Source organism: Stylophora pistillata, chromosome 13 (assembly GCF_964205215.1).
Source record: "Stylophora pistillata chromosome 13, jaStyPist1.2, whole genome shotgun sequence".
Classification (NCBI taxonomy): Eukaryota; Metazoa; Cnidaria; class Anthozoa; order Scleractinia; family Pocilloporidae; genus Stylophora; species Stylophora pistillata.
In genome coordinates this window covers 3665001-3685000 of record NC_142531.1, presented here as the reverse complement: position 1 = coordinate 3685000, position 20000 = coordinate 3665001, and the positions used below count along the sequence as shown (strand labels likewise).

Sequence of the window (20000 nt, the reverse complement as noted above, 5' to 3'; positions counted from 1 at the left end):
TTAAAATTGAGCTATAGTATTTCACAGCAAGTACATTTAGTCATAGAAGTGTGATCTGAATGCAGGGTTTTTTTGACCAATAAATATACGAAGACAAGTTCAGAAGTTTTAACGTTTGTTTGCATCTTAATGAGCCTCAAACAACTATTTTTATCCATCCAGTTCTTCAAAACTCTTCGCTAGTAAGAAATAATAGAAGAAATAGCTCCAAAGCAAAAACAAATCAATTGATTACGGTGTAAAGAATTATGTAATTACATTTCTCCCGATAAAAAAATATCTATGATTTTGGAAACTGGTTTTCATGAGACTATGTAGAAGTTTCGTGTAACTCTTTAATTGGTAAACAAGGAAGGCGAAGCTGGATTTAATTTACAGCGTATCTAAAATTGCGCGGAACACTATGTTGACTAACATTAAAACAGATGAAAATGTTTGTAAATTTATGTCTCAGACTTTATCATTTAGGTTTCGTATAGTTGTTGAATTTTCGAGGGTAATGCGTTGAGTTGAAATTAATTTTCTTTCTATTATTTTGTTACAGCTTGTTGGATGACCGTGATGTTTCACTTCAAGACTTAAAGACAACGATTCAAGCGAAAGATAAGTTTACAGTAAAGATAGAAAATAAAGTTAACTGGTCTCCTTCAGGCAAGGTTATTCGAAACGAATTGCAGCGAAGATTTTCTAAATTACTTTTCCAAATTTACCCGCGAGTGTTAAAAATCTTGAAGAGAACAGAACAAGTAGAAACTTATTGACAAGATTTCATTTTGACAGATGACGCAAGAAATTTAGGTTTTCTTCAACAAGTTAAGATTTCTTCAAAGCCAGTTTCAGTTGACGTATATCCTTAGTAACCCATAGTCAGAATTTAATTTTTCCCGCCAAAAAACTTAGAAAAATACAGGCGCCTTTAATACGCATGCGCCAATTTTTTTCTTTATCAACTCGTTACAATTTTCCCACCATAAAACTTAGAAAATTCGGGCGTCCAAAGTACGCATGCGCCGTGTTTTTCGTAATATATCAAGAGCTTGAAATCAGTTGACAAATGCCGATACTTCTTCTAGAATTCAAAACGGAGGTCTGGACAACCTGTATTATTGACAGATCTCTAACTCTCAAAAAAGAAACAACAACGTTGAGTTTAAATTTATAAGACATGTTTCGACATTCTCATGTCATCTTCAGTTGCAAATGAGCATTTAACGGTTGTACATTTGAATTTATATTAAGGTACGTTACAAATTACGTGTCAGGGCTTACGTTATATTTGAATGTTGAAAACGCGAAAAATGTAAATAGCGCGCGCTTGACTAGATCAAAAAAAAAAAAAAAAATAAAATAATAATAAAATAAAAGACCAAGGAACAACATAAGTGGGAAGATGACATGAGAATGTGATGTGATGACAGAAATTAAAAGGAAAGAGACAATTCTAGATGTTTCAATTGCTGATTATGAATGGGTTTTTCCCACTTAATATGTAATGCCTCTTTGATCTTAATTTGGTATTTTGAAGCGGCAGAATAATTAAAAAGAAAGAGACAATTCTAGATGTTTCAATTGCTGATTAAGAATGAGTTTTTCCCACTTAATATGCAATGCCTCTTTTGATCTTAATTTCGTATTTTGAAGCGGCAGAATAGTTAAAAGGAACGAGACAATTCTAGATGTTTCAATTGCTGATTAAGAATGGGTTTTTCCCACTTAATATAGCCACATGTGATGACATGACATGAGAATGTCGAAACATGTCTTGTAAATTTAAACTCAAAGTTGTTTCTTTTTTGAGAGTTATTGTCACTCTGCTGTCTTTACGTCCTTTTGGTAACATGTTTAAGAATAACAACAAATTTAATTAAATCAATTTGCGATGACGATCCTGAGAAATCGTATAAAAAATTTAGCTATTTGTCCAGAAATGCACGCAGTGACAAAATCAGCTTGGCGGAATTGACAATTTTGATGAATTTTAGTCAAATTCGTCAAAGCGAAATTAGCTTGGTGGATTTGACCATATTAACGAAATTTCGCCATTTTTGTTACTGATTGCATTAGTGGACAGATCTCAAATTTCGACCAGAGTCCTATGATAAAAGATGTTGGCCGTAAACAATACAAAATACATCAGCCTTGCATAGTATCAAATCAAGGCAGCATCACGAGTAGTCGCTTATTACTCGTCTCCTGAACCGATCCAACCAGTAAATTAAATGACTTGAAGGATAAAGCGACTTTTCATTTAAAGTTATACACATTTAACGGAAGAAACGAGGATTATCACTTGTTAAAGGTGAGCGATTAAATAACTGTTCTTAAATAAGTCAATGTCTTTGATCTTTTTCGATGAAGAACCGCCGTGGGGTGAGTCAGGAAGGACCCTTCTCCGTAATCTCCAACTAAGAAGGTTTTTTTTCTCAATATGCTTCATCTTTCAGCATCTTAAAGAAACATTGTTATATTGAACTGTGTCCAATTCCGTAGAAATCCTCTCCAGGAATATTAAGTACTCTTTTAAGTCCTTCCTTCTTCTCCTGCAAGAGCTCTTTGTTTTCTCTGCGGATGAGAAAAAGTTAAAATTTGAGAAGACTCGCTGAAGTAGACTTTTCCTTCTAAGAGTGTAACATCCTTGATCAGTCTTCGCTTCCTAAAGGCTAGCACGCCAGTTTACGAGCATGGGGACTTGTCAAAAATAAAGTTGTAAGACTTTCCCAGATAGACTTCAAAGGAAATCAACCGGAGAGTGAAATCCTTGCCCAAAATTCCCGGGAATCACTGGCTATGCAGCATGGATATAGCCGTAAATTTCAGAACGTCTCCGTTTTAAACTAACATTAATAAATAAGTACATGAATTTAATTTAGCAGTGCTCTGCCTCTTTTTAAGCGGTTTTCAAGTGGAATTTGAGGTCTGGGTCTTTGCGAGGGAGGAAAAAACCAAAGAACCGGGAGAAACCCTCGGAGCACGGACGATCAAACCACTAACTGGACTTCACATATGACGAACCCTAGCCAAAGCTTTATCTGTGTCTTAAAAAAGCCCCTTGTGCTCAACTAGGCCTTTCCTGATTTCTAAATGAAGCAAAAAGCTTTTTCAAGGAAAGCTTTCAGAGTAAGAGTGTTAAAACCTGCAACTTGAACAAAAAGAACTTAGAAGACGGAGGAAGCATGAGGATTCACTGAGAGATTAAAAAAATAATAATAACGACTTTGCTCTACAAAGTTCCCTCTCCGAGAAAACCTACATTTCTCAAAAAGTTGAAAGGAGTCCAAAAAAATGCTAAGAAAGTACGGAAAGGATCACAATAGTCTCTCACCCAGTTTGTATTCTCCTCGCTGGTGATCAAGTCAATTATTGCTCGCAGCAGAGCACTTTCCCTGTTACCCGTCCCAGTCCCCACGCTTAGCTTCATATCCGGCTGAGCGATTTTCTGTCTAAGCAGTTTGTCCAGTTCGACTCGTAACTCCTGCGAAAGCAAAATAAGAAACTGTCGAGACTTTGTCGTTTTTAACGGGCAAATAAATAATGTAAACATATTTTAAAACACTTCTGAAAAATAATTGCCTACTAAAATAAACTTTTACAGTCCGGCTTGGAGGTATTTGATTTCAAAACAAAAACATCTTAACATCACAGAATTTCAAAGGGTCGTTCATTTCAAATAAATTAACTAGAATTGACATAGGTCTTTTAGGTGGTAATTAGAGAGAAACGTAAGGAAAGGCGATGAGTCGTTGCAAATTTAGCTATGAGATTTTATATCAGCGCTAGTCTGTCTCGTATCCAAGCAATTTTTCGCTGAATATCAAAGGCAATTCTACTCTCTAGAACAATGAAATTAAATTAAATAACCTAAAACCAATATTTTTCCCGAGCAACTTCTTTGGTTTTAAATTGAATTATCAATTTTTGAGATGTCCTCCTTTGTTCTCATGTGCCGCTGTGATCTTTTATTTTAGCTTAACGACAATAAATCAACACGCGATTTACATATAGGATTTCGTTATACTGGAATACGTCACCGACTGGTGAGAAAAATGATTAATTGTAGGGAAAATAATACTAACCTTGACTAAATTCGCAATTCTGTTTGGAGACTTGAATTTGATGAAATCGTCGATAGCGACTGTTTCGTAGCCCTCTTCTACAAACACAGAAATTTCACCGCCAAAGAAGAGGAGAGGAAAGGGTGCTATCATAGTGCTGTCATACAGGAAGAGCTAGAGGTGGACAAAAACGCACTGATTAAACAAAACACGCGTACGTAGCTGTGTTTAAAGTAGTTAAGGACTGTATTGAATTTCGCAGTACTCTATGATTAGCCTAAAAAAAAAAAAACTAATAACCTCAGCCACCTTATTAACTACTTGGTCAGTCATCTATAATTATCTGTGTTGATTACCGTTTCCATGTCTGTACTTCGAATTCTCGTGGGCTCCAAGGAAACCCAACGCACGAGATGATAAATAAATAAAGGCCCCGCATGTGCTCTGGGTTCAGAAAAATATGTCAGCCGAAGAACACGTTTTTGTAGGACGAGGATTTTATGTAAATGGCATTTAGCAGCTTGGCCCCAAACAGCCACGCCATAGGATAGGTAAGGGAGGATCAAAGAGCGATAAATAGTTAACAGAGTGATCAAGGTACTAGATGCCGAAAGCGGGCAATAATTCCAATTATTCTACTTATTTTTAGTGCCACATTGTCAATGTAAAATTTCTAACTCAAATGACTATCCAATAAGACACCTAAATATTTTATATGATCCTTACATTCAAGAGAGGTAAAAGAATGATTACTATTATCAAACATTTGAATATGGACTGTAAGGTCTAGTCTACGTTGATAAGGACGAAAAATGACAAAGTTAGATTTTTTAGCATTTAAAGTTAGTTTATTTGCATTGAGCCGATCAGAAACTTTGACCAATTCGCTAACGTAAAAACCCAATGACAGAGAAACTGGAGAGTGCACGAGATACTAACATAACAATCAAATGAAAGAGAATCTGGAGAGTGCGCGAGATACTAACGTCAGTAACAATTAGATAAAAGAGAATATGGAGAGTGCACGAGATACTAACGTAACAATCAAATGAAAGAATAACTGGAGAATGCGCGAGATACTAACGTCACAATCAAATGAAAGAGAATCTGGAGAGTGCGCGAGACACTAACGTAGCAATCAAATGAAAGAATAACTGGAGAGTGCGCGAGATGCTAACGTCAGTAACAATTAGATAAAAGAGAATATGGAGAGTGCACGAGATACTAACGTAACAATCAAATGAAAGAATAACTGGAGAGTGCGCGAGATACTAACGTCACAATCCAATGAAAGAGAATCTGGAGAGTGCCCGAGAAACTAAAGTAACAATCCAATGAAAGAAAATCTGTAGAATACTCGAGATACTGGCGTAACAATCAACAAAAGAGACTCTAGAGAGTGCACAAGATACCAACGTAACAATCAAATGAAAAATAATCTGGAGAGTGCGCGAAAAACTAACGTAACAATCAAATGAAAGTGAAACTGGAGAATGCGCGAGATACTAACCTAACAATTAGATGAAAGAGAATCTGGAGAGTGCGAGAGTTACTAAGGTAACAATCAAATGATAGACCATCTGGAGAGTGCGTGAGAAACTAAAGAACCAGTTAAAAAAATAATCTGGAGAGTGCGCGAGATACTAACTTAACAATTAAATGAAAGAGAATCGGGAGAGTGCAGGAGAAACTAAAGTAACAATTAAATAAAAAATAATCTGGAGAGTGCGCGAGATACTAACCTAAAAATAAATGAAAGAGGTTTTGACGAAACCATGTAGAAACCAAGCGACCCAACGACGAAGTTGTTTACGATGAGTTCTAATTTAAAGCTCAAAGAATGAATAGAACTCAAACAAGTTACCCATGAAACAGTTAGTTTTAGGAATGAGACTTCGTTTCTGTTTCTTTGTTTGTTTCTTTTTTGGTTTTAACGAAGTCTGTTGTAATTCGCGAAGAAACTAGGAGGCGTAGTCGGAGAACAAACACACCCTTTAATCACGTACACTGGTCGATGTAGAAAAATACCGCTAGATATACAAGGGGGCCTGGGAACTAATAAGCGACCACAGACCTGAAACCGTGGCGATACTACGACATCCCCCTCTTCTTAAGGCAAAAAAAGACAAACAAACAAAAACAACTGATTACAACAACTATTCGCTTAGAAATGAAAGCAAATGCGTAGACGCATGTTCACACTGTATGCTATAAGTTCAGCGTATCAGGAACCTTAGTTCTTCTAATGGATCTACGAAGTGGCTGCACAGGAGAAGGGTCCGCTGTTGTACTTTGCGATACAGACTCGGGTGGCTCAGCAGAGGAGCAGGCACCACTTACAGGGAGTGCAGGGGCACTGCTAATACTATGCTCTCCGCGATCTGCTACACACGAGCTGGAGTCGTCAACTGGAACGTTGTCAGGGACTTCATCACTTCGGAGCTGAAAAGGCTCTCCAGTAGCACGAAGATGGCGACGGTTTCTACATCGACTAGAATACCGCTTATATACACTAGGATACCTGGGAACTAATAAGCGACCGCAGACCGGAAACCGTGGCGATACTACGACAAAGTCGTTCAAGACTAAATTAAATCACTTGATTTGGAAAGTCGTGTCGAAATAAAATTGATTGTCATTTTCTTTTGTTGCGTGAGCACGACTTTCTTGTTTTCATCGGCGCTTATTAAAAAGTTTGACATAAAAAAGTGCAAACCCGAGCAAATTCTCAAATTGTTTATCTCTGACTTTAATTCGCAAAGCATTCGTTCGCGATCGGTGAAAACGAGAACGACAACAAATAAAAAAATAGTACGGTATATAAACTTAGTTATATTTAATTTGACTGCCCTAAACTTCAACATGCCGCGCGATTTGCGATAACATTCGACAGCATCCCATTTCTTAGAGTTTTTATATAGGCTTAAAAAAGCCCTTTTATTTTCTAAAGCCTTGCTCATTCAAAAGCGAACTGAGTCCTGAAATCTTGGATCGCTTGCCAACGATTGTGTCCTAATTTCCTTTCGGGAATCCAGTAAATTGTAGCGGTAAATCTTCACAATTACACCGATTAAAAGAAAGAAAGAAAGAGACCCAATTATCCTGGAGATGAGTTTGGAATACTTCCAAATAGTATTATCTCGTTTGCATCGATTTACAAGAGCACAATTTACACAAATCGCAGACGTTCTGACCGCGAAGGGAAAACTAACGAAATGACGTCCTGGGGCCGTTTTCTCGAAAGCTCCTGTAACTTAACGGGCCCGTAAAGCTGTTCTATTTTCATTCAAGATGGGGATTTCAAAAGTTTTGAAAATGATATGATAAAACTATCAGCTAAAGAAACAAAAGGACTGATTTGGGTGCCAGAACCTGCTATCCTATTTTTTAAATTTTGATTTTAAAACGTGGCTTCGGGCCGGTTAAGTTACCGGGACTTTCGAGAAACGGACCCCACAGATCTTGTTTGGGAAAACGGCAACGCTAACACCGGAAGTCGAATGGTGTCGTGTCCAGACCATTCCGCGCGCTCTCTCGTTCTGAAATGACGTTCCCGTCCTCTTGCTAAATCCATCTATCATTACATGGCCGCGCGGGGATACGTCTTTTATCTTCGAGTACTGTCTAGATACTGTATAGAATCTGAGAGTGCGCGAGAAGCCGACGTAACAATCAAATCAAAGAGAATCTGGAGAGTGCGCGAGATACTAACGTAAGAATCAAATATAATAGAATCTGGAGAGTGCGCTAAAAACTAAACTAACACTCAAATGAAAGAATATCTTCGCAAGAATGCGCGGGATACTAACGTAACAATCAAATCAAAGAGAATCTGGAGAGTGCGTGAGAGAGTGAAGTAACAATTTAATGAAAGAGAATCTGGAGAGTGCGCGAGTAACTAAAGTAACAATTAAATGAAAGAGAATCTGGAGAGTGCAGGAGAAACTAAAGTAACAATTAAATAAAAAATAATCTGGACAGTGCGCGATATACTAACCTAAAAATAAATGAAAGAGAATCTGGAGAGTGCGCGAGATACTAACGTAACAATCAAATATAATAGAATCTGGAGAGTGCGCTAAAAACATAACTAACACTCAAATGAAAGAATATCTTCGTAAGAATGCGCGGGATACTACCGTAACAATCAAATCAAAGAGCATCTGGAGAGTGCGTGAGAAAGTGAAGTAACAAATAAATGGAAGAGAATCTGGAGAGAGCGGGAGATACTAACGTAACAATTTAATGAAAGGGAATCTGGAAAGAAAGCTAGAGTAGCTCTCAGTTGCGCCTCGAGCTATTCTTGCGCATTTTTTCGTGCTCTCCAAACTTCCCGCGTGCATCCAGAACTCGATATACGCACGCTAAGCATGAACAAATTCTTAATTTGAATGTCTGTTATAGTTATCTTGGTGCTAGTTTTACGACACTAAGTTGAAAAAACTCTCCATGAGGTAAAACGGAGCATCATATTAAGGCTGCCTTCTACTTACAGAGGTGGATTTCATCTTTTCGTGATAAATCAACCAGTTATCTTCATAAACTCTGACTTCAGCGTTCACTGATTTGGGATGCAAATAAACAATACCATCTTGATGAGTTCGAAGCTTTGGGGGCCTGAAAACATAATATGAACTTTTATTCCACAAACATTTGCGCACTTCTATTATTTCCTTTCCGTGAGAGGCGAAAACAAAGAAAGCGACAATGAAGGTACTTACGCGAGAGGGTCATTACCTTAGAAACTTAGGATGGTGGTTGATGCTTGCAACATTTGGATATAACCCGGCGCAAAGTATGGCTTTCACAAGTTTTAAATTCTCTGCAAAGGAAATGGCGATCTTGTTAGCAACAGAATGGAATCGAAGACGGAAAATCGAAGCTGCTTGGATAAATCTTGACAGGGTGAAAACTTTTATCACAGCAGCTTAATTCAATTTGCACTCAAATTCAGCCCCAAGATTCACTCTCACGAAGATAGTTTAAAATTTTCTCACGACATGTTTAATGCTGTTGTATGGAGAAAGACAATACTCACCTGAATTGTAATTAGCGGAAGGGGCCCTTGAGTCGGCTAAATCTAGGAAACCAATGTCATAAAGTAATCCGGAGAACTGTTCTTTCATATCTTTAATCATCTGAAACATTATTCACGAACCAGGAAAGTAAGTAACATGGCTGTCACTGGTAAAATCAAGAATGTTTAAGTGAGTCAGCGGGTTAAATACAATTACGGAATTCACGTTCACAGGACAGGTGCCTCGCGTTTGGGCTGAGTGATGATTCTTACCCCTTATCAGCCAAAAAATTAAATTGATATTAAAGAGCTATATTCAATCGTTAGTGGAAATTAAACGGAATGCAAAGTGGTTCACAAACATCAATACAAGATCGTACCCCCACAACCTAAGTTATCACGACAGCCATCAGAACACAGGCAATTATCACAGGGAGCCAATGAGAACGGAAGGTATTGACAAGTATACTGCCTGAAGCGCGGGAAAACGCGTCTGACCAACACGCCATCAGTTTAATATTGCATCCGATTGGTTGGGAGGTTGGCACGAGTTTTCTACACCAATCACAGAGCGAAGAAATAATAATAAAAAAAAAACCAATGTCATCTTGGATCACTGTATCCTACAACCTTGATCAATAAATTGAATTACCCTCATCGTGTTCACCGATAGGAAATTTCTCCAGCAGTAATTTCGTTCATTCCCTTTACGAACAGAAGTCTCCCAACCCTTCAATAAAAGAAACACTTCAATGAATTTAAAATCCAATCTCAGCAGCTTCGATGGGAAAGATTCAAGGTACAGTAGTTGTCGACTTAATGTGATATTGATCAAAAAATATGTGAAAATAGTGCCTCTTTAAATACATTACTTCAGATAAATGTCAAAAGAACTATGCGATAGTTTGTATGATTTTACCAATTATGCCTAAAGTTTCTTACATTTGCTGTTCCCTCGTAGGTTTTCATTCCCTCTTCTGTGCTTTTCTATCTAACAAAACTGATATATCGTAGCTTCCTTCAAAATGAAGGTGGTTTTGCACATCGCAAAAAAAAAGTGACTCTAACTGTGAACACATGCATAAGGGCGGAACCGGCAGACATTTACCTGAAAAGCGTTCAATAGGGCAAGATGGTCACTGCGAGTGTCCCCAGCAAACCTAGAGCGGGCTTGCTCGGCTTCTTTTTGTTTTCCCTGAAAATATATTCAAAACATTTTAAAAGGCTACGACGGAAGTTTGAAATTTCAGTCGGAGTTCTGTCATAAGCATAGACCACAGAAAAATTCCCGAGTCGCCGTAGAGTATCCTAGCTCTAGAAATTTTTCAAAAAGGCCACTTAATGATAAAAAATAGAACTGCTTTAATGAGATGAGTGAACTTACCAAAGGAAATACAAAAGGATCCTTGAATCCCAAAACAGACGCCACAGTTAGAACTGGATCTAAACACGAGAATATGGCACCAAACAAAATGATCTTGCCCACTCTGGGATTGACTGGTAAAGCGGCCAAATGATGACCAAGGGGAGTTAAATCTTCATTCGCGTCCAGTGCTTTCTGTAGTAAAACAAACCGGGTCAATAGTGAATTTCTTATTACCACTTTAGTATTATGCAATATGGCCGGAATGACGTTCTTGTTTACACTACAGATCAGTCTGAGGGAAGTGATCAGGGTAATTACCTTGTAAATTCAAAAGTTCAGAAAGCTAGCGAAGTTGAATATTTTGTGAAAGGTTTAGCTCTTTCCAATCCATGTTACAAGCAATGTAAAAGTTTTCAGTTGGGTTTCGAAAGCAATCCGGGACTGTATCAGTACATGATAGAGCGAGAAAACACCCGTCATCCTTCCTCAAAAACCAATCGTGTTTTGGTCCTTGACGTCTTCCCAGGCTGCACGCAGTTTACTTGACTTTATTCCCAGTTGTCATTGGCTCCTTGAAATTTCGTTTGAGAGTCCAAAACCCAAACCGACGCAGTAACAACAGCCTCTCAGAAAGAAATAAAATACCCAAAGGAACTAGTAACAACTCTCAGATGCGTCAGTTAAACTGTCTAACGAGGCGGAAAAAGGCGAGTGACCAGCTAGGAATTGGATTAAGTTTTGCATCTGGTTGAGACGGTGGCAGCAGACATCTGGACTCAATTTAAACGAGAAAAGTGCCGGATTATTTGATACTCAAATAAGAATTGGTCAAGGAAATTCCGAATAAGGAGTTAGAAAATCAGCGAGAACAGCCTGGCAAACAACTGTTAAATGAAAAAAGGCTGATAGTTTCGAAAGAAATTGTTTGGGGCTGCGTCGGTGGGAGTAACGAAATAATTTGGATATATCAACAAAGTTGAAATGGTAAAAAGGCCACCGTAACGATTACAAAAGCTGACGTTTCGAGCGTAAGCCCTTCGTCGGAGTGAATAGAGGAATTGTGGGTTGTGCGTGCTTTTAAAGGCAGAAAATGTTCAATGAAAAGTTGTTTCGCTTGATTAACAGGAATCGAGACAGACAGCTTGTAGTACTTCTGTGACAAAGAGACTCACAAGCTGATGAAGATCTTCTAAAGCATTGGTGACCGCTTGTTCCTCTGGAGGCTGCAATGCTCTGGACAGAAAAGGTCGGATCATACCCAGTTTAAGAATCTACCAAAAAGAAATGGAATACCTCAATATCTAACTTTAAAAGTCAACCTGTTCAAAAGGAATAGCAATCATACTTGGGAGACTAGAGAACCACCAGATTCGCATTCAGACCTTAACTTATCTATCCACTAAAATGGTAAAAAATGATACTTCAGACGTTAATGCCAGTAACTGTCTGAAACAAAGATCAACTGTACCTTAATCTGCAGGCACAATTCCTCAAGAGGTGTCCGAAGCATCTCTGGCAGCTGATAGTCGTCAAGGGACTGGGCACGGAATTGTGTGAACAAATGAAAGCAGTATCCAGGCTGTACTCTGTTGACATACATTAATACAGGAACTATTTTTTAATTTTGTATTTGTTAGTCGGTCTCCTCATTTTCATAAAGGGACTAACTTTCTTAAAATAATGTTTGACAGGACGCACCAAAAAATACGCGTTAAAAGCTTTCTTCAGCTAAAGAAATAAAATTTTTGCAAAACTGACCAAAAGTAAATGTTGAATAAACTGACTATACCTCATTTGGTTTCCTTCCGAACATTAACACCTGGTCTGTGTTTTGAAGACCTATTTTCATGGTGCTAATTATTTATATGCAACAATAAGAATATGTGGGAAAAAATTAATGGACCTCGGACAAAACAGGTGTCATTGTACACCCCTTCCCTCCATGAGTGCCACCTCTCTACGGGGTCCATTTTCCGCTGTCCCCAATATGACCACTGTTGGGAAGATCCACTCTCTTTTTGAGGTCGCAACTTTGGAGTCTTTACTACGGGAATTTTAAAGAATTCTCCTGGATTGTACTGTCATTACCTTCCAGCTCGACCACGTCTTTGTCTCGAGGAGGCTTTACTGATCCATACAGGCTGTAAACAGGCTACTTTGTGGAACATATCATACGTCTGACCAAATAGAAAAAAAAAGTTTTATCGATTGTGAATATACATATATCAGTGCGCTAAATGTTGCCACAATCACAACTGTCACATTGTCTGCTTGTTCTGTTCGCTTCCGTTTCGATTGACATAACTGATTGGTAAGTTTGGCAAATTAACCTCGCCCATCGCATGTTCTACAAGTTTTGTTGATATTTGGACAAGGAAAAAATCCCCAATTCCCGTTAAGGAATCAATACTACAGGTTGGTTGCTCCACCACTGAACCACCGAATAATAAACCATAAGTCATTATGAGTTGCTAAACCGCTTGGTACGTTACCTTTTCTTTCACCTTGCCAGCATCCACAACAAACACCACATCATCAATTGTGATACTACAAATGGAACAACAGCCAAGATGAAAATCTTTCAAATATAATCCAAACATTTCAATTTTCATTTGATGGATAGAGACGCACAAAAGTTCAAAAACTGAAACAAAAAAAAAATGAAACTAGGACACGATGAAAACAGATCATTACAGGGGCACATCCCAGGTAGGGGGGAAGGGATAGGTGTAAACTACCTGCAACCGACCTACGCATGCTTCCCCAGGCCACCCCTTCCCACTCAGACTATAGACGTATAATCTGCTAACACTGATAAATAGGCCAGTTAAGTAATAATATGCCATCTTGTTGTTGCAGGAATTTTGGTTTCAGACACGTAATAAAAACCCCACAGGTATGATTGGGCAGGGGGGCCCTGACCCCCAAACCTTCCCCTGAATCTGCCACTATATCACAAACGGAACTTAGCTGGTACGCGGTGCTCCCCTCAACAATGACTCGAAAACAGCTCTATGATACTGCCAATCAAGTTCTTGTCAATACCTTGTTTCAGCAATATTCGTGGCAATTACTATCTTCCTGACACCTTCGGGTGGGCGGTCAAATACCTAACGAAAACAACATTGACAGATCAGTGTTGAAGCAAAGGAGTTGACCGGGCTTTGCCACTAAAGTAACCTCAACATGGTTTCCATTAGAGCACCTTTTGACTAAGTAGGTAAAATGAAAACCCAACTAAGCTCCTTAGGGCACTGAGTGGCCAAACAGAAAATTGGGAAAAAAGTGAAAAGTAAACGACAGATGCAGCAAACTGCTGAAAGCGCAAGAAACGCTAGTAACAAGGCATAATTGGTTTTACCTCTACATCTTTAAGAAGATGGTGAGAGTTTTCCCGACGATTCACAGAATGCAAATCAAGACTTAAAACATGCGAAACTAAACCTTATCCACTGCCGGCGGCATTCAGCCAACGTAAAACCCTCCAGCTAACATATTATTTGTCCCAACTGATCCTATACACCGTCAAGACGACGAAAGACTAGGAAGGGAACATGTGTCCTTGATCTCGAGCCTATTCCATCAAGTAAATTAGGGCAAGTCCGTTTTTATTATTGGTCTTACCTCTCGTTGGTTTGTTGACGGCATCATAGAGTGTAAAGGAATGATAAGGAATTTATCTGCAAATAAACAAGAACAAAGATTTGAAGACATAAATGAGTGTTACAACGCACAAACAAGAAATAGGCGCAGCTAGTTCTCTAGAAGGATTAAAACCAGTAACATCAATAGCAAAGAAGAACAAAAGGAAATAGACTGGAAACGGATCAGAATAAGTAAATCTCTACTTTACCTGAATTAAAAAGCGTTTGGCTTTTCAACCTGTCGTGAAGTTTACTAATATCATCCCAGCCAGGTAGAAAAACGAGTATAGCTCCCTTCTAAAAAACAGAAATGATAAAATTAATTTGACTTAAATCTTTACTTTAAAGCTGTTGCTTAAAACAAATAATAAGCTAGTTGACATTGTTAGTAGCCCGAAGTTCAATTTAGGTCTTTGGTAGAGGGGCAACGTCAGAGTGTTTTAAGTAATCTTTTGCTCTGTTTAATACAACCCTCGACTTGTTGGAAACTACAAAATATGAGTTTGGTAACACGGGTAAAACTGAAACACTCACAGTGAGAGTAGAAAAAAAAAGGAAACCAGAATGGCAAAGGATAGAAAAGATTTCAATGGATCACGAATAACGAATAACGGATCACGAATAACGGACTGGAAAATTGGAGTCACTATTGATGTGCAATGGCCAAGCTTGTTTGGTCTTTTCTCGATATGTTCTCACAAATGCGTTGAAAAAGAAACAATCATTTGGGCAGGTGGTAGAACTCTGTAGGAGACATTGTTGTAGCAACTATTTAGCTCTAACCTCAGCGACTTTTCGGGTACAACGACACTTGAAAAAGTAGTTTATTCAGTTTCATTTCAGGCGTTAGGGTCGCTGAATCTAATATCCTTTGAACATACCTCCATTTGAAGTGAGATGTGAGTTATCAGTCGGACAAGAAGTTCGAAGTCGATTTTTTCCAAATCCATGTTTCGAAGGGTTGTGATTGTTTTAAAAGAAAATCTGCAGCGAAACCAATAATTCACAATCAAACTTCTCGTCAAAGTAATTTAACTGCATGCTTTCCATTGTTATCAGGAATAAATAAGCACTTGTAAAATTTTCACACCTAAAAAATAAGTGTATATGTGCACGATCCTTCGCAGTAAAGCACTATTTAAGCAATAGTGAAAATCAGACCTGAAAAAAATTCAAGCCTGTACGGGATTCGAACCACCGACCTCGACCAACCACCGAGGTCGGTGGTTCGAAACCCGTACAGGCCTGAATTTTTTTCAGGTCTGATTTTCACTATTGCTTAAATAGTGCTTTACTGCGAAGGATCGTGCACATATACGTTTCATAACCGCAGTTCATATATATGTATTTCATATATATTTGTTGTTTAAAAAATAAGTAACAGACCCCTCTAGCAAAGAGTTGTTAATGCTGAGGAAATGTACTTTTAGAGTTGTTTAGAGATTTAATGATATTTTGTCTGATTGCTGACATTGCATCATATCCCCTGTCATGCAAACGTCTGTAAAAATATGATCCCTTCTAGACACTGACCTAACATCCGGATTCGGACAAAATCGTTCAAAATCAAACGATAACGCCCAAAATAAGACGAAAGAGTCCCAAGTCGGATGATATTGTCCAAAATGGGACGATAGTGTCCGAAAACAGACGATAGTGTCCGAAAACAGACGATAGTGTCCGAAAACGGACGATAGCGTCTGAAAACGGACGATCGTGTCCTAAGTCGGACGGTAGTGTCCAAATTTAGACGATGAAGTTGGATAATGTCCTAAATCGGACGATGCTGTCAAAAACCAGACGATAGCGTCCAAAAATTGGACGAGAGCGTTAAAAGCCAGATAAAAGCGTACGAAATGAGACGAAAGTATCGAAAATTGGACAGAAGAGTCCAAGATACGATAAAATCTCGAATTTGGGTCGACACTGAGCCCCCATGGTAATCTGCAAAAAAGGCAGTTCTTAAAGACCCGGGAAGTGCAAGCAGGCTGTAGGTCTGGATTAATTATCACAGTTTCAAATTTGTCAGTAGCCCTTTCAGATAACTCAAGCATTAGAAAAATTGTTTCAGAAGAGTTCTTAAAAGAAACTTTTCAAAAAACCCTGTAAACGCACAGAAAACTGAGCAATCACCTTCCTGTAAGTGAATTGAGATACTGCTCCCACTCCATCTGTTTTTCAGACTCCTGACTGTCTGTCAACCATGCATTGCTTTTCTCTAGCCGTCTGTCTTTTGCCTCACTTTTACCCCTCCTGTACTTTTTCCATTTTGGTTCTGGTCTGTCTCTTCTACCAGAGACACCAGCTTTTTCTGCAACTTCATACCTGTGAATACAATATACTCTAGATCACAACTTCAAGGAAATTCTAACTTCATACCTGTGAATACAATATACTCTAGATTACAACTTCAACGACTATGACCTGCTTAGTAATTCTCCTATCTTGCTTCCACACTCATGCTTGAAAATCAGTTAAAAGAATATGGCTTCTAAAGAAGGTTTGTCCGTTCTCATAATCTGTTTGCTGGATAATAAGCTGAAATTGCGAGTATAAGTTCAGTTTTAAGCACACCTAGGAGTTGGCTGATAATTGAAAAATCTTCCATCGGTGAGAAAGTATCTAAAAATTCACATAAGCCTTTCAAATCACTCTGTTGAAAAGAATTTGATTTCAAAAACTGTGTGAAAGGTGTTCAAGACCTTGTAACAAAGACAAATACGTAGTACTTTTTGTTATTGTCACATAACGCGTACGACCTGGTGACACTCTTTGTCGAATAATCTTGTCCACAGTTAGTAGTCATTGTATAGTTATATATGAATAAAGGCCGATAGTTTCGAAAGAAACTGTTTGGGGCTGCGTCGGTGGGAGTAACGAAATAATTTGGATATATCAACAAAGTTGAAATGGTAAATTGGCCACCGTAACGTATAGTTATATAGTTCAGTATGTTTTGCGCTAATCATTTTCTGACCTAAACTATCAAATTATCGGAGTAAGTTCACAGACTGACCTTATGAGACTATGACTTAATTAAGAAACAAATGTTTCTTTCTTTTCAGTAGTTTTCCTCACCCTGTTTTTTCAATTATTTCCTCAAGGTAAACCTCCTGAACAGGGTGGGTGAAACCAGGAATATCAGCCATTTTGCAATTATCTTGAAAAGGAACAAAATAGAATTACTACCTTGCATGGAAATGAAAACTTTCACTACAGCTGTTTCCAATTCAATTCTCTCCCCTTCAAATGACAAACAGCAGAGTGTGTATTGATTCACTGCTATCTTTTGATATAAATTTCTCCATTATTTCACACGTCTCTTCATCACAACATATGTTACGTTATATTGTAACGTAACGTAACATAACGTAACATAACACAATGTTTTATTCAGGATACAATGATAACAAAATAAAAAAAATGAAAACATAAATAATAAAAATAAAAAATAAAAATAAAAAATAAAAATAAAAACATAAAATAACATAAAAATAAAACATAAAATAAAAATATAAAATATAAAATAAAATAAAAACATCTTGAAAAGGAAGACACAGAGGCTGGCTCTATGACGTTTCACCTTAAATGAGCTTCACAAAGCCAACGAGTCAACCATTCTTCCCCGTATCTTCTCCCAAAGTCAATGGTTCATAGCTCATTTTTTAAGAGCATCACAAACTTAGCAAAGTCACAGGTTTAAATCCTGTTGAAGTCCTAAATATTAGCTTCAAGGATCACTTAATCATTTCCCTCTCTATTTAATCAAAATTGTTAAAACTGACTTTACTCTAGTGAGCTTCTCACCAAAATATGCCGAGAACATCTCTGAATTCAAAGTTGCACTCATGAGGATCAGTTTTAAATCTGGCCTGTGTAGAAAAAAACAAACAAACAAACAAACAACAAAATGAAATATATAATTCAATCCTAGGGAGGAAACCCTTAACAGCAATCTACATAAACAGACCAAGGATAAGATGCAAAATCAATATGCAATAAATCAACCACAGCTCAAAGGATGTTTAAGTTGCAGAACCACTACAGTACAATGACCAATAAAATAAAGCAATAACAGTGAACAACATAAGCCACAATAGACGGACATTGATTTCATGTGAACAGTCTTGTTAGTTTATTATGTGCATTGTTCATAAACTCAAATACATATCAAATATGTAGGATGTTAACAGATACAATTGACAAAACTTAAATCCTAATGTTACCTTTTTGATAAAAGATCTTTGACAATAATGATCAGGAAATCTGATAAAATATCCCTTTCATGAATCTCATCAAGAATGATGTGACTGCAACCAAGAAGCAATCTACAAAGGAACACGAAAATAATGAATGAGCTTGTTTTTCCATTTCTATGGTTGATATTAACGGTGAAAATCTTATGTTAGGCAATGAATAGAGAGGCGCTTCTCTTAACACAGCAACAATGACACAGGCAATTGCTCTCTTTTATATCTGCTACATTGACTGCAGCATTTGATGCCATCACTAACCAACAACTACAATTCCCTGTTAACCCAATATCATCCCCAAATCATACATTAAAGTAACAAGAATAAAGGAAATTAAACTAAAGAAGCTCTTGATTGTTATACAAATTCTCCTTGTCAGCACCTTAGGAAATGCATTTAAGTAACATTATGGACAATCAGGGCTTTGGTCTAGCAGCTCCCAGTGGCCCGTGGTGTCTTACTTTAGCTCTTGGGCACTTTAGGAAGTTAGGTTTTTTCATAAAAAGCATATGCTGGGCACCCTGGATTCCACAGTTTCAGAGCATTGGGCTCTCTTCAATTTTTCTTAGAGCACAGCCTTGAGAATAATGATGTTGGGGTGTCAAGCCTTAATAACAGTAAGTTGTGACTCACGGATCAGACACCAGCCATCTGAGCAGCACTCCTGTTGTACAATAGAGAATAGAGCCTCGCTCTCGTGGAAGCTTGCTGGAAAATACATGAAGGAATTGCATTTATCATGTGGAGATTTTGTCAAAAACATTCAAGCAGTCAACAAACATAGTTATATCAATTTTCATGTAACACCTTGTTACCTTTCCAGTCTTATCTGGTAACCAACACTTCCATTTTCACCACAATTTTCACCTCTTTCTGATGCAACTCTTTCTGCCACCTTGTGAAGGAAAATAAAAACAATTCATTGTCGATCCTTTAATATTTTTTATCAAATTTCATGATTACTATTATACAATCATTATATATCACTACTGATTTAAGTAACTAAAGGCAATTAATAATACCCTCAGTAAATAAATTAGACAATTCTATCCTAATTCTGCATGGCTTCCACTTATTGGGAAGGAAAAAAAAAATTTTTGACAAAGCAAGGATGGCCCAGCAGGGAGAGTTCCTGTTCCTCCAACTTGGCTGGATTTGATTCTTAAATGTAGGCATCATGTGGGGGGAGGTTGTTGATGGATTAAGTTGCTCCAAGGGGTTTTTGTTCAGTTTATGATGGAGCACTGACTTTAAATATTCATAAAAAGAAAATTACTTTGATTAAAATCATGACTTACAGAGATAGTACTTATTCTCCTGGGCTGAGTACAAACAACTCGGCACGTTGATCCATAGCCTTTGTCAATAGCATCATCCAAGATAAACTGGGCAACCTAAACAAAAATCTCAGTAAATTAGGTTGCTGCAGGATGGTTAGTTAAAAATGTTAATCAAACATTTTATCAGTTAACAAACAAAATGGTCCAATTGAGCATTTCTTTAATCATTTTGATTAAGGCTTAAGTCTGCATGCATGTATGACAAACGCAATGGCAAAAGTAAAAATGGTAATTTATCAATCTACATTTTGGCTTTATTGTATTACATGTCAACTCTGATAAAACAAGTCAGGATCTGACTCTTGGTCAATTCCACGTTGCGGACGTG

At 37.7% G+C, this 20000-nt stretch overlaps 2 protein-coding genes across 4 annotated transcripts in view; one reads left to right on the top strand and one right to left on the bottom strand.

Annotated features, from left to right (window-relative positions):
• Positions 1 to 1351, top strand: part of LOC111339078 (nitric oxide synthase, inducible) — a 34381-nt gene extending 33030 nt beyond the window's left edge. The window contains exon 31 of the mRNA XM_088743615.1: positions 545 to 1351. The gene's annotated coding sequence lies outside the window, so the exon portion shown is untranslated. The remainder of the gene's footprint in view (positions 1 to 544) is intronic.
• Positions 1352 to 1841: 490 nt separating this feature from the next.
• Positions 1842 to 20000, bottom strand: part of LOC111339088 (ATP-dependent DNA/RNA helicase DHX36) — a 23754-nt gene continuing 5595 nt past the window's right edge. For 2 of the 3 annotated variants that reach the window (XM_022945673.2, XM_088743610.1), the window contains 24 exons: positions 19631 to 19726; positions 19148 to 19227; positions 18966 to 19040; positions 18306 to 18407; positions 17887 to 17951; positions 17158 to 17239; positions 16213 to 16404; positions 14961 to 15063; positions 14289 to 14376; positions 14060 to 14115; positions 13481 to 13545; positions 12928 to 12982; positions 12524 to 12612; positions 11904 to 12021; positions 11608 to 11706; positions 10454 to 10627; positions 10178 to 10264; positions 9722 to 9799; positions 9091 to 9190; positions 8790 to 8874; positions 8546 to 8669; positions 4074 to 4226; positions 3323 to 3472; positions 1842 to 2562 (listed from right to left, as the gene is read on the bottom strand). In XM_022945673.2, the coding sequence (XP_022801408.2) occupies positions 2521 to 2562; positions 3323 to 3472; positions 4074 to 4226; positions 8546 to 8669; positions 8790 to 8874; positions 9091 to 9190; positions 9722 to 9799; positions 10178 to 10264; positions 10454 to 10627; positions 11608 to 11706; positions 11904 to 12021; positions 12524 to 12612; positions 12928 to 12982; positions 13481 to 13545; positions 14060 to 14115; positions 14289 to 14376; positions 14961 to 15063; positions 16213 to 16404; positions 17158 to 17239; positions 17887 to 17951; positions 18306 to 18407; positions 18966 to 19040; positions 19148 to 19227; positions 19631 to 19726 (2358 nt within the window). In that variant the 3' untranslated portion in view covers positions 1842 to 2520. The remainder of the gene's footprint in view (positions 2563 to 3322; positions 3473 to 4073; positions 4227 to 8545; positions 8670 to 8789; positions 8875 to 9090; positions 9191 to 9721; positions 9800 to 10177; positions 10265 to 10453; positions 10628 to 11607; positions 11707 to 11903; positions 12022 to 12523; positions 12613 to 12927; positions 12983 to 13480; positions 13546 to 14059; positions 14116 to 14288; positions 14377 to 14960; positions 15064 to 16212; positions 16405 to 17157; positions 17240 to 17886; positions 17952 to 18305; positions 18408 to 18965; positions 19041 to 19147; positions 19228 to 19630; positions 19727 to 20000) is intronic. The other variant, XM_088743609.1, reaches the window with a different exon arrangement.